At 44.1% G+C, this 14,202-nt stretch overlaps 1 protein-coding gene across 2 annotated transcripts in view; it reads right to left on the reverse strand.

The window, feature by feature from the left end:
* immp2l (inner mitochondrial membrane peptidase subunit 2) overlaps positions 1–14,202 on the reverse strand; it is a 197,612-nt gene that overhangs the window by 12,929 nt on the left and 170,481 nt on the right. Inside the window, exons 4-6 of one of the 2 annotated variants that reach the window (XM_064344820.1) lie at positions 13,259–13,324; positions 5,233–5,335; positions 4,047–4,141 (exon numbers count right to left, since the gene is read on the reverse strand). In XM_064344820.1, coding sequence (XP_064200890.1) covers positions 4,047–4,141; positions 5,233–5,335; positions 13,259–13,324 — 264 coding nt within the window. The remainder of the gene's footprint in view (positions 1–4,046; positions 4,142–5,232; positions 5,336–13,258; positions 13,325–14,202) is intronic. The other variant, XM_064344821.1, reaches the window with a different exon arrangement.

The following is a 14,202-nucleotide window of genomic DNA, read 5'->3' on the forward strand; positions in this document are numbered from 1 at the left end:
GATGCGGTCTATTTTGAAACAGCGGGAGCGTTCATCCTAGCAGCCAGGACGGAGAGCGCCGGCATAATTTAAAACGCTCCCGAGAGTTTCTCTCATGACACCCTCTCAGCAATCACACCCCTTCCTGTTCTCCATTCTCTCCGTCCTCTGTTGAGACACGATAACTCCGTTCACTGAACTCAACTGGACAAAAACACAATATCACTTTGACACATCACTGATACAAGACAATGATTAATTTGAAGACCACTTGCATGTTTGTAAATGACTCCAAACATCAAAAAAGCTTCGATTTTCATTTATGCAATTGTGCAAAGCTTTACTTTATTTGAACTCGAGCTGTTTAATTTCTTCTTTTGAGTTAAATAAGGTATCTATAATAAAATATCTATCTGTCTGTCGGTTGACTGCACATTCTTCACTCCATATGAAATCAAATATGCCACTGTAGATGGAATTGAGATAGATCACACACACAAACACACACACGCACACACACACACCCAAACTATCAAAGTTTTTCCCTTATTTTTTTTTACAAAACTGACTCAAACTACCTTTGTTCATCAAAGCCAGTGAGGAGTAACTCAAATAATAGAAGAGGGAGGGTGGGGTGGGGTAGGGTGGGGTGGGGGGGGGGGAACTAATTCACACATTCAGGTTCCACAGACTTTTTTTCCCTATTTTGCGCAAATGCTTTATCACATTTTCAAATCAGATTCCGTTCCCTTGTTCCCTTCTCTTCCTCCTCCTCCTCCATCCTCACAGGCAATTTCCCCTGTCTCTTGCCGATTGCCACACGACAACTTTCCTTCACCGTTTGCTTTTGAAAAGCTATCTCTGTCCCGTACCTCCACTACTTACAGTCCAGGTTTCATTCCCCATGTAAAATTATGATACAATTTTACAAAATTAAGAGAGGAGGTATTTCATCAATTGGGGACGTAGGAAAGCCAAGCCTCCCGATATCTGCCTTTGAAAGTTATCACCGATGGGTTCTCTTAGCTAAAACAGCGACTATTGTCTACTCTTTTTTCCTTTGATCTAAATTCTTGGGCAAATTGTTCTTGGATTTGTGTTATTATCATTATGTATTTGTATTGCAGGTGCCCTAACCTTTCATTACCATATGCATCTACACAGTTAGAAATCAGCTAAAGCATTTGCATATGTCACAGGCTGAAATAAGAGCACAGTTTATGTTTATATTTTATATTTTCCATTTATATTCAAAATTAATATTGTTTACTGAATTTTCTGCCCTGAGTGCAGTATTCTGCAAACTTTTACCTGAAAACAGAGATTCTGATTGGTAGGTCCTCTCTAATTGGCCTGCCCACCCGTGGCCATGTTTAAAAGTCAGGTACACAAGACAGTCAGCAACACACAACAACTTTTCACTGGTGAAGGAAATATCCATTTTCCAGCCTCATCTGAATGTAGTTAATGCATGGAGCAGCAATGGTTCACCAGTGCTATAAATCTCTAATCTCGAGGAGTACAATAATATAGCATAACTAGAAGTACAGCTATATAAATTCAAATAATAATAATAATAATAATAATTATTATTATTATTATTATTATTTTAATTATTATTATTCCTCTTTGTTTGGGATCATACAGGTCAGTCTTCCTACAGAAAGTCTGAAACCTTACAGGGCACACTCCCAACACACAGAGTCTGTTTGGTTTCAATCAAACAGTCAGTTCCAGAACATCCTGAGCTTGTGTGCTCCGTGATTTGTCTCATGCATTATTTACAGTCTTTGAATTATTTGGGGTTTGGCTGGCTGGCTCTGTCTGAACATATCAGCGGAGCAGCCAGTTTCAAAATTAAAAGTGCTGTGAAGTTTGCCCTCCCTATCTCTGTGTTCTCTTATGCTAATGCTCAGTAAACAGACCACAACGTTTAACTGAAACACTTTTCAAAAAAAATTAGGCCCCACTCTGGTTTGTGTTGGGTGCTGTCCTAACAAAGACTAATTCCTCATCCATGACAGACCGGTGTTGGGGAGGTGCCAACGCACATATACAAAATAAAGCCAAATGTTGGAAACGAAGTAGAGATCAGTCATTAAACATGATGTTTAAAAAAAAAAAAACAGTTTTTCCACATTTTCTCCCCAGTTTGGAATGCTCAATCATACGCAATTAGCATTAATTGTCATAACCTTGACTATCCTCCAAAACGTGCGGCAGTGTAGCACATTGGGTAAGGTACTGGTCTTGTAACCGAGAGGTCATAGGTTCGATTCCTGGATGGGACACCCTGGTTGTACCCTTGAGCAAGGTACTTAACCTGAATTGCTTCAGTATATATCCAGCTGTATAAATGGATACAATGCAAAACGTTGTGTAAGTCGCTCTGGATAAGAGCATCTGCTAAATGCCTGTAATAATAATAATAATAATAATAATAATGTGATGTCAGCCGCTGGAGCTTATTATCGCCCCGCAGTGCACAAGGAGGGCTTGTGCAGACATGAGTCAGAGGATGACCCTTCAGGCAAAGCACAACAGATTAACTTGCTGGCGCACAATCAAGCCAGCAGGGGTCGCTGGCGAGCGATGAGATGGCGTCATCCTGGCCGATCGCCCCGCAGGGCTGCTGGCAACTCCAGGCTTGCAGGTTTGAATCCCAGTGGGTTTCAAACTGGCACGGGTTTCCGCTGGCACGGACCGAAATTCGTGGCAGTCCGGAAGGGTCATCCGCGCGATCGTACAGCGCTCTGACAGGATGAGTCACCAACAAACGCTTTAATGGTTTAGTGGTTTCCCGGGTGCTGGTTCCTTTCACAGTGAAATTAAAAATTTGCCGGTTCTAAAATGCCTCAGAGAGCTTAGCATTAGACACTAATCTAACACTGCTGTTGAGAACCTTTTATTTAAATTTTGTTAGTAGGGAACCGTGGTCTTTGAATCCACACTCTGCAGAATCGAGGCTGGTCATGGTATTTGAGGTTGAGCGAACTGACTCCATGTTCACACTTGAATCTGATACAGTCAACAAATCCGATTTCTGTACAACCCATAGTTCTGGTCATGTTTACACTTGAATGTGTTGAATTTGAGAGGAGGCAGGTAGAAGTTCCCTAAAAAAGATGCCCCAAAAAAGCCATGCACCCACGCCTGTACTGAGTGTGGTGGATGTTGATAAATCTCCTAAGGTCTCATTAGGTTATAATTTGCTGGTAATCCACTCCAAGTGTCAGAAAGCCCACGATTATATACTCACAAAGTCTGAGCCGCAGATGGAAAAAAAAAAGAAAAACAAACGCAGGCTTCACTGATGTTTAATACACTGAAAATACCAGCGTTTGTGCTTGGCAAACATCTCCACATGGTACCATGAGGTCTGATGTGGTTTGTGAGTGCACAGCAAATGTTTACCGAATCTGGGCCAGCTATTGTTACTTTGAAAAGGCAAAGAGAGCGAGCTTCTGTGGAGTTTTCCAGATCAGGAACTTTGAAAGCATAACTGAATGCAATTTCCTGAAAGTTCCATAGGAATTAATGGAACGTGAACCGGCTCTTTGGATTGGCTGGTTCTGCATCCCCCTTCCCCTTTCAGTGGACAGCACATTCAAGGTTTGAAACTATAGGGTTCAACCTTAAAAAAAATGTACAAATGAGTTATTAACTTGGATGTGTTTTTGCAGCATTGTCTGTAAAAATTTGAAATTAATTTTATTTAAACTGACTTCCTGTCTCAACAGATCTCTCAGCCGGTCATGGCAGGTAAGAGAAAAATTTTGTCCAATTTCCTTGTGATCTGTCCCAGGTTAACCTGAGTAGCAGGGGAAGGGCGTCACTTCAGTCCTGTCCTGTTCCGCTTACGTATGGGGGGGGGGGGGGTGTCCTAACTGACCAATGGGGCGCCGTTCCGGATGGTTCATGTTTAAGACCCCGCCGTGTCCGGGACACAAGCCTCGGCTCGCCGCTCCCTCCCCCTTGCCCTGACGCCCCTCCGAATCTCATCTCATCCCTCTTTGCCTCGGGGGAGACGGAGCTGGGACAGGTTCCCTCTATCATCGGCAATTTACCTTGTCACACCTCCCACCAGGGAGACCCGTCCCCCGCTCGCTCCGCACCGTCTGCATCTCGCTACTGCCAGGGAGCTTTTTCTCTTCTGCTCGGGCTTAAAAGAAACAAAACTATGGAGGCATTTTCCCACATTATGCATAACAAATAGGGAGGGGCAGCCTGGCTGGTCAGACACCGCATAATGAAAAGTCTACATCCTGAAGATCTCTGAACTATACCCTCCGAATACATTAACCAGGAAATGAGCAAGCATTGATAAACAAGTCAAGGAATATACAGTATCCTGACTGCCACTTCCTGTAGCCTACGGCCTCTGTTTGAATGAGCTACGCCAGGGGTGCATAACCAGGGCTCACCCTTTTCGGGATTTCACGACGACGTCTGCTATTAATTATTTAAATCGACCATTTATTTGATCTGACATTTTTGATAAAGATGCTAGCTGCAGCCGGAGATGGCACACGTCTTCGGTGAAAATGTTTCACCCAGAGAAGCAGAACAGAGGATAATTATACAATTTGAGGAGGGATAATTGGTTGGAACAAAAAACCAGCAGAGATACAGGCCCACTAGGAATGCAGTCGCACACCCCTGATCGAGACCTCCAACTGAAGCAGAACATTTCCAAAAAGTATGCGGAGATTTGTTCAGTCAGCAGTAAAAGACAAGAAAAACAGATCATTAGAACAAGACAAAAAGGTTCTCAGCGCATTCAAGACAGAAATATAGATGCAGCAGTTTGTCAGAATATTTGTATTTATCCTCATAAATATTCTCACATCTGTTACAGCCTGTCTGCAGCGAAGGTCAAGGCCGGAGAAACATAGTGAGGGTTTTTCCCTATTTCTTCTTTTTTTTTTAAAAAGAAAATGAAATATGGTGGATCCCAGAAAGGTTAATGGCTGCAGGTGAATGTGACCTTTTAAGGATAGTGGATTTATACCACTCCCCACCTGGTCAAGCATTTTTTTGACACCTGTCATAGTAATTGCCTCATAACATCAAAGAGCCTGCATATTTCATACAACAATACGAGATCTAGGTTTCACCACACGATGCAATCAACTTCAGCTATACTAAATGGAATCGTTGTTCTTACCGTTAATGTTATTATTATTATTATTATTGTCATTTTTACGGTGTGAGAAGGGATTTGTGGGTAGAGCGCAGGAGGAAGACACTCACTGGGCCGAAGCTGTTGCTGTCAAGGCTGTGCCCGTGGTGATCGCCTTCGATCCAAAAGTGACCGTCTGGCACCTTCACGTAGCGGTTTTTGTACCCCATTGTCCTGGGAGAAGATAAATAATAATGATAACAACAACAACAACAACAACAAAAACATCAACAACAACAACAACATCATCAACAACAACAACAAAAACAACATCAACAACAACAAAAACAACAACAAAAACAACATCAACAACAACAACAATAATAATAATAATAATAATAATAATAATACCGTAATAATAATGTTGCTCAATCAATCTTTATTTTTGAAGAGCCCAGAGTAAAATGGTCAGTGTTCATTTAACAGCGTACATATAAGTCTAAAAACCGAGCACATTTCAATGTGAAATCCTACACATCTTTATGTGAGACTGAACACATTTTAATGCAAATTTAGAAACAGTTTACGCAACACAGCACCCAGTAGCAGTAGATATTCTTTCATTAAAAAAAAAAAAAAAACAAGTTAAAAAAAGCAACCATTTTGGTGGGGAAACTGGTCAATAATTTCCTGGCCCCATAAAAATCAACAGAGTAGAACTGGAAGATAGTGGTCGAGGTAGCAAGACAAAGGAGGATCATTTTTTATCCAGTTAAACAGGGCGATGATTACATGGCTGTATTTAGATAAACAACAGATTGAAAAATTTGGCCAGTCGAGCTGTTGAACAGCCTGGCCAGTAATGCCTCGTTGTAAGAGATGACTTCTGGGAACACAATGCACAGTAGCGTCATGCAACTTAGCATCCCAGCTCAGCCATCAACTATACACTGGGTACTGGCTACCAGATGAAAATAAAATAAAATAAACAGCTTGAACAACACAAATGGGTACAAATGTGGTTTGTTTAATTGAACCGGGACCAGAGAAGCAATAAGCAGATTTTCATCATCTTTCTTTTTAATTTCATCCCGATTCTTTTAATAAGGCAGACAGCAGACAACCAAGGGTACGTCATAACCGAGAAGCTGAGGAAATTAAGAGGCCCGGTTAAAAAAAAAGAGAGTGCAAAGTGCGCAATAAATTCAACTTCCCTCAAGAAATTGGGATATGTAAGCGGAATATGACAGACGACCTTGTGCGGAGGCGAGCGCGCTGCCCAGCTCTCCGTCAGACGGCGAAATAACGAAAACAAATGAAAACTGAGCATTTCCATCTGAGGTTTATAGCAGTTTTAAAATGAATGGTGGGATGGTCATGAACTGCCGACTCAGCAGAATAGCAGACACACTGATTAGCCGGCCACTACCTGTGAAACGCTTCGGGTTGTAGATCATCTAAAATAAGCAATTATGCAATGACAGGAAAATGAAAGATACCAGGAATAATTCTTTAAAAAATTTTTTTTTTTTTTTTTTGGTAATCACATTTATTCCCCTGTGAACTTCCAGTGTGTCTTCCTTCCTGGTTCATGTGATCAATGCTAACAGAGTGTTCCTGACAAACCCAGTCCGGCTTCGACGCAAGTTATACATTTTGGCCCCGATCCCAACAGCCTGCCAGTGAACGACTCACATCCATCTTTATCTGGAACGTTAGGATCCAGAAAAGGTTATTTGCGCTGTAATATGCTAACGGCTTGAGGGGTTTAAAGCCCGCATCGTGCTGAGGTAGCAGTCCCGTTTTGGGGAGGAATTATTTAAAATTTAGCCGTAGTCCTGGGCAGCCAAATAGTTCTGAAGTGTTTACGAACGGATAAACGCGTCGTAGCGATCTGCTAGCGGGGTTGCCCAATCGGCCTGCTGAAGGTGACCTCGCCTTACGCGCAGCGGTTAGCCTGACCGCCCCTCACCCTGGAGACCCCAGTTCGATCCTCACCGGACCCTCGCTCATTACAGCATTAAGCCTCGGCTGCAGAGAGACAGAGAGTTATGGCTCCATCGCTTTTAATCCCGGGATAAGAATGGCCAAAAACAAGAGCCTCTTCGGGTATGAACGAGACCACACCCGGCGTGTGTTCAGACAACTGACTTGCCTCTCGCAGTTGGAATGTTACAACAGGACATGCAGAGATGTTTGCAGCCTCCTCAACAGAATCTTTGCTGCAAGAACGACCGTATCCACATTTCAATATCCACGGGAAGCTAGATGGCTCATCCTTTTTGAGCAGCTGTTCTTTGTTTGCGGACGGGCCCCACGGTCTGGCGTCGTATCTGGATGTTTCCAGAGCCAGCTGTGGCTATCAGCCCCACAGGACATTGCATGTGCACCAGAGGGAACGCAGACCCACTCAGGAAAGTGCACTCTGACATATTCCTCATCTAGGCTAATCCAGAGCCCCAATAACGCGTGTCTGTCAGGGGATCAAACTCTGCCACCAAAGATCCCTGTAGCGCAAGGCTTCTAGCTGCAGCCTCAGTTTTCTAGCTCAGGGGGTTGTGAGGGGGTTGAAAATATATGAAAAAAAAACAACATATAACAGTATCAATATGGACATGACTGAAGAGTTAAAGGGATTCTATGCAGGATTGTGTAGCCTGTGTTTACAATCAAAGAAGTGAACGAGTCCTGTCAGCTTGTCTTTTTGATTTGCTGTATCTGGGCCATTACAGTGGCTAGCTGCCGGTAGCAACAAACACTCAAATTGAAATCAGATCCCAAACCACAGGCTCTGTAGCCACACCCACCCCTCCCCACACATAAAATACTGCCACGCCCAGAAACATCTCAAACACATTTTCAAATGACAAATACAGGCAAAGGTGCGCAAATTTGGTGAAAGTGTGTAAACACAGAGATTTCCAGTGCATCACAGATATGCCTTAGCATGGCTATTTTATAATATCTGCATAGTATGCCTTTAAGAAGTGCAGGAGTTCTCAAGATACAGTTTTCGGTGCCAAGGACAAGTAGGACCTTTCAGCTATATTAAAGGAGGTAACCTTTATGTTATCTTGTTATTAAAGAGAACATTTCCAGATGTCAGTCTTTCTTTGCACAATTTCCAGTTGGTCATGATATGCTATGTCTAGTTGTGATATTCGGTCTCCAAATTAGCTATAGTTGCTGGGTGTCCTCTACCGTTGCCCCAGGCAACCTCAATGCCCCCTTTACAATCTAGCATAGTTTAGTCCAACCCACAGTGAAATATGTCTCCAGCTTTTTTTTATGACGGACAAAAAAACACCAGAAATATTTTCTTCATTCCATTACGGTTGAGGCCTTGATGTTGGATCTCACAGGGGAAAATGCATTCATCAGCTCATATATAACCATGAAAACCATCACCACAGAAACCTGCCATCTCCACCGACAAGGCCTTTGGGCACCAGTGTCATGCGAACTCATCTCTCTTTTGCAGTCGGTTGGAAAATAATCCAGGATTCATTTGGATTTGCACCCAGAATACCCGCAATATTTTTATTACATCTCTCTGTCAAATTCAAATTTTCATTAATTTCCTTAATATTTGACAAATCAGACCTAAACCGCAAGTCCATGGTTTATTAACCTCCAAGGTAGAGGAAAATCACTTCAATCAATAGCTGCTTATTTAGTGACCGGCCCGGCAACAGCCAAAAAAAAAAAAACACATACATGAATAAACCTGTATGGAATTTATGGAAAAATCAAAGATCCTAAAAAGGATTGCATTCCCCGAGCAGAGTAATACAGCGCGAGAACTCTCCTGTGCAAAAAGCAACAAAAAAAAGTATATATATATATATATATATAAAAGACTGAAACTAAAACAATGTTCCTTCAGGCATCTACAGCCTCCTAGAGATCTCATCATATTGGATGTGTGTAAAGTTAATAGCATTTTAACTAAATTGTCAATCCGGGCAGTCTTGCGAGGCGAAAACGCAACGCCGCGCGGACCCGTCTTCTTCGTTTTATGGAACGAAGGATAATATCCCCAAAACAACAGCTGGCCCGGGCCCCCTCGCCCAGTGCCGTCTTTTTAAAAGGGGATCCATTTCTTCTTGACAATTTCCATTTCAATCTGCTTTTACACAGCTCCCGGTTTGCGAGAATGTCATTTATGCCACCAATTGCTTATTCGCCGAAATGAGTCTGTCGGATGCTAAATCAATCGGACAAGGTGAGTAATGTCAGAAGTGTCTGTGTATGGTGCCATCCTATTCAGATTTAATTCGAACTGCATGCTGGCTGCTTAAATCACTGCAAGATGTCCTTTCTCCACAGCCTGGGACAAAAACCAGAAATGATCGATATTAAATCAAAGACAGGACTTGGAAATATCACCTATCATGCCTGTGTTTACCATCTCCAACCATCTGACCCAGAGAGAGAGAAACAAAATCAAATCCACAACTGATTCAGCCTGAGTACAGCGTTAGTTATGGCCAGATACAAGCTATTAATACTGTGTAATATTTCCAATATTCTCCAGACATAAAAATCACAATTGTTTAATAAGACCATCTGTAAAGAAAAACAAACGCAAAACATATGTGTCAGAGTATGTTGTTTGTACCACATTTTAAAAAAATATATTTAACAACCAGAACAAAACTTGAAAAAAACAATCAATAACAAAACAGGAACGAAAAGCAAGTCTCAGAATTATCCCCATCTGTTGAAAAATGGTTCCTTGGGGTTCCATTGATTTTCATACAGAATTCCATTTATTATGCTCCTGCAGAGGGAAATATTCCAGACAGGCTAGCTCTGCATTACAGTAGGGGGAGGGGGGGGGGAGGGGGGGGGGGTGCGGGAGGGGGGGGGGGGGGTTGAATCAGGCACTCACTCCATAAAGCCATGAAATTGCTGCGCAGCACAATATGCATTCCACCTTGCTTTCTTTCTTTCTCTTTTTTGTCAGTGTAGATTTTTAAAGTGAATTGTTGTGTTGGTGTTTAAAACAGATTTAATGGGGCGTGAAGACACACCGCGGGTACAGCGGGAGAGAGCAGGAGGGAAACAGGAAGTCTCAGGGAGAGAGGGAGAGAGAGAGAGAGAGAGAGGGAATGAGAGAGAGAGATGGGGAGACAATGGGAGAGAGAGACAGAGACAGATGGAAAGACAGAGAGACAGATAGAGAGATGGGGAGAGAGTGAGAAAGAGACAAAGAGAGAGAGGGATTATTGCTTTGTTTTTTTTTTTTACAGAATGCTCACTGTTATTAGTATTTCGCTGTACATATGTATTTCAATAGATTTTTGATGCTTTGGAAACATTTACATATGTGTTTCCCGTCAATAAAGCAACGTGAATTTGAATTTGAATTTGAGAGATGGGGAGAGCAGTGAGCCTTCAGTGTCAGGCCCGAATGAGCAGCCCAGGTGAGCTGTTTCCTCCGCACGCCTCCGACAGGATCTCAGGCAGCCGGCGGAGAGCGAGCAACGGCGGCCTGGCACAGATTTACGGCGGGAGACGTCGCCGTGCCGATCCCCTCTTCATCTTCCTCTCCCTCGCGCCTCGCGCCCTTCACCGGCGACCCCGCCTTGTACCGAACGCCGTATAATCTCTCGGAGGATTTCATTTCGCCGGATGAGAGAGCCGCCAAAGCCCATTCGCCGGGCGGACTTATCGCAAATCGTGTTTTAATTAAAGGGATATGGAGCCTTCTGTCTTCCTCCTTTCGGGATAAAGGAAGGAGTTCCCGGTGGAACTGGCTCAAAGCCTACGTCACGCACAGCCGCCCAAAAATAACTTTTAACCGGATGCTAATTGAAAACAGCGCTAACAAGGACAGCGCCCCATTTGATCATCATTCCCGAGCACTTGAGGATTCAGCAGCGAAGAACAACCGAGGAAAATAATTGCCGACTCTTTTGTAGGCCTCGCGTTTTGCCTTGTATTTTCTATTTTATGTGTCATAAAAAAACAAACGCTGCAGCGTTAGGATTTCAACGCTGTGAACTCGGCTCATTTTGAAAAGCCTTCTCGGCAATCGAGTCGACGGCAGACAGTCTCCACCGCGAGGCGCTGGCCCTTCATACGTTTATTCATTTTTCAGCCGACTCTTTTTGTCAAAAGAGACTTACAAGGATGTCGCGACAAACGGCATCGAGCGAATATAACAAGGACAACCACGAGCGCGGGAAGAGCGAAGCTGCGCTGTGGCACAGACAGAAATGAAGAACGGTATTAAGTTAATATTATGCCTGAAAAGTTTTTTTTTTACACAATACGCTAGTTGCAATAAAATGCAAGTAACCTGAATAAAATAAATAACTCAATGAAAAAGTTATGACTGCAGTTCAGTCAAGACCACTGTTGACCACTTCAAAGTCAAAGTTAGATTTTTTTATTAACGATCTAAAATGGCAATACAGTATGGCTCTGTACTGAGAGTCTCCCCAGCCATCCATACTATAAGGTGTAGTATGGATAAGGCACGAAGGGCAGCAGCAAACCATAACTAACTAACAAGATTCCATGCTGTTATGATAAGTCTAAATCGAATACATTCATAGCACACAATTCCAGAGTTGCCAATTCCCATGCTTTTGGTGTGGGGCACACGCTGGCAGGCTCTGTCTCATGACACCCAAACACATCCCACGCCAAACAAAGAGGTTGCAACTAAAAACAAAGCCGCCACTGATTAAACAAATCATATATCACCTCGTACGACAAAGTGAGATTTGATCAAAGACATTACAGAGGCTGTTGATAGGCTATCTTCGACAGCACCCGCCCTCTCCCAGGTCTGCAAACTCAACCCCCCGACCCTCCCCCCTGGTGTGTGATCTCAATGCCCTCTCTACCCCCTCTGCCTATGCATATGCATGTAAGCCTTAGCAGTACACAACATCTGTGGTGCCGGGAATTTAACCTTGGTTTTGAATGACAGCACATCGCTGGAATTTTGATTCACGAGCCGCGGTCATAAACATTTTTATATGACGCTGAATATACTACACCGCGGCTTCCTAAGCTGCCTAGCTCCCGCCACCGTTTTCCGAAAGATCAATTGTAATTGGTTGAAAGGATTCATCTTCGAGGAAAGCAAAGCCTCTCTGCGTGGCGAGATTAAACATATCAGCTTGATTTATGGCCGCCTGGGCAACGTGCGGAAAGAGACGCATCTTTGTGTGGCGCTGTGGCATTTTATTAGTTCAGCAAGTAAACCTTTCAAACTCTTTTCAATAATTAATTTCCTCCTGGAAAGAAGGGGGGGGGGGAGGGGGGGGCTTGGCCTGTAATTTGCACATTGTAAAGAGTTTCCGGAATGAATTGGCATGCTAAGCACTGTAATTAAAAGTATGATCAAGGAACCGAGAACTAGGTGGCTGGCGAACAAATCTTCTAACCCGAACTGACAGCTCTCCGAGGTACGGCCGCGCCGACGCGATGTCAAACCCAACCGGCTCGGCGAACGGCGAGGAAGAAACCGAGACAACGGCGAATCCAGCCGAGCGCCCGCCGTCGCCCGTTCCACGAGCGCTGCGGACGGTGACGGGTTTTAAAGTCCCGTCGGCGCCGCCGCTCGGAGGGAAATTACACGTCGCGGCGTGACACCGGGAGAGAGGCGCTCCGCCACGAGCGATTCTAAATTAACGTCTCAGCCAACAGGAAGCACCCCGGCACACAAGAACGGATGTGCGGAGGGCGCGGGGCGCTTAAAAATACACCCGAGCGTGACACGGACGTGGGAGTTCGCCGCCTTTGTGCGGTCGTTAATGATGACACGGCAACGTCAATACACTGACGCGGGAGGGGGCTGTAGGGGGGGGGGGTCTCGGGGGGCACTTTCACATTTATTCTGGTTCCAGACCAAAAAGCAACCGAACAGAAAAGCTTTCAGCACAGCCGGGCGCTCCCGGATTACGCCACAGCTAAATGAATAAATAAATGCGTGCAATAACGGCAGAAATATTACAAAAGGATCCAGTCGAGCTGGCGCGGCAACCCTGTCATTAAATCTGTCATTAAATCTGAAAGGCTTGTGAGTCACAGCTGCTGGGTCACTGCAGGGCTTTTTTTGGGGGGGTGGGGGGGCTGGGGGGTGGGGGGGGGGTGGAGTGTGGCCAGGGGATGGGGGGGATTTGTACAGACACCCACCTGATGAGGTCTCCCTCCAAGGCAATTACCCTCTTTATGATCTTCTGCTGGGGGTTCTTAGGGGACCTGCGGAGGAAAAGGAAAACTGCATTACATCACAGCCGGACATTTATTGGATGTCGTCTTCCAGAGGGACTTGCAAAGGTGCTTACACAGAGGCTGATGGAAGGAGCAGAGTCACTTCCGTTCATCAGGGTAACTTTACTCACAGTAGTAAACACATGAACCTACGACCTAAAGCTAAGTGCCTTAGTAGGTGAGGGAGGGAGGCTGACACTGCAGATTTTTAAGTAGCGGACGGATTAGAGGGTATGCGTTTTTGATGTAGGCCTACTACGGGGGTACATCAGTTGTTCGGCATTAGTTCAGCCAAGATGCCGCGCAGTCAGGTTTTTAAAAAATGTTTTTTACTGTCTGTGGCAGAAGATATGTATTCTCGACGGGCCCAGCTGAAGCAGGGAACTCATTCCACCACTAGGGGGCGGCAAGAATGGTAAAGTTTAGGCCACACCTTTTTCATTTACAGCACCATCATTCAGCAATCGCTCTGGATAGGGGAATCGAGCCAGTGACCGTTAGGTCACAAAACCAGTTCCTTACCCAATATACAGCACTACTGCTAGTCATGACGGTTTATACTTTGAACAAACATGGCCAGCCTGTGGGGTTGAAAAACATTTTTCACAATTATAATACAATGATTACAAGCGTCACACAGGATCGTATGCAAATATTTCCTAAATCATTTTGAAATTGTTGAGTGTAGCCCATGCTGTAATGATCATAAATATAAGCACATCGCAGAGAATATACATTTGAATTTCATTTGAAAACGTTATTCATAGCCAACAACAGTAATGGAAACGAGAGCACCATCCAGACAGATTCAGAGAAATTATTTTTTGATTCATTCGTAAATTTGATCCGGCGTCTGGATGAACAGG

Source organism: Anguilla rostrata, chromosome 7 (assembly GCF_018555375.3).
Source record: "Anguilla rostrata isolate EN2019 chromosome 7, ASM1855537v3, whole genome shotgun sequence".
In the NCBI taxonomy this organism is placed as follows: Eukaryota; Metazoa; Chordata; class Actinopteri; order Anguilliformes; family Anguillidae; genus Anguilla; species Anguilla rostrata.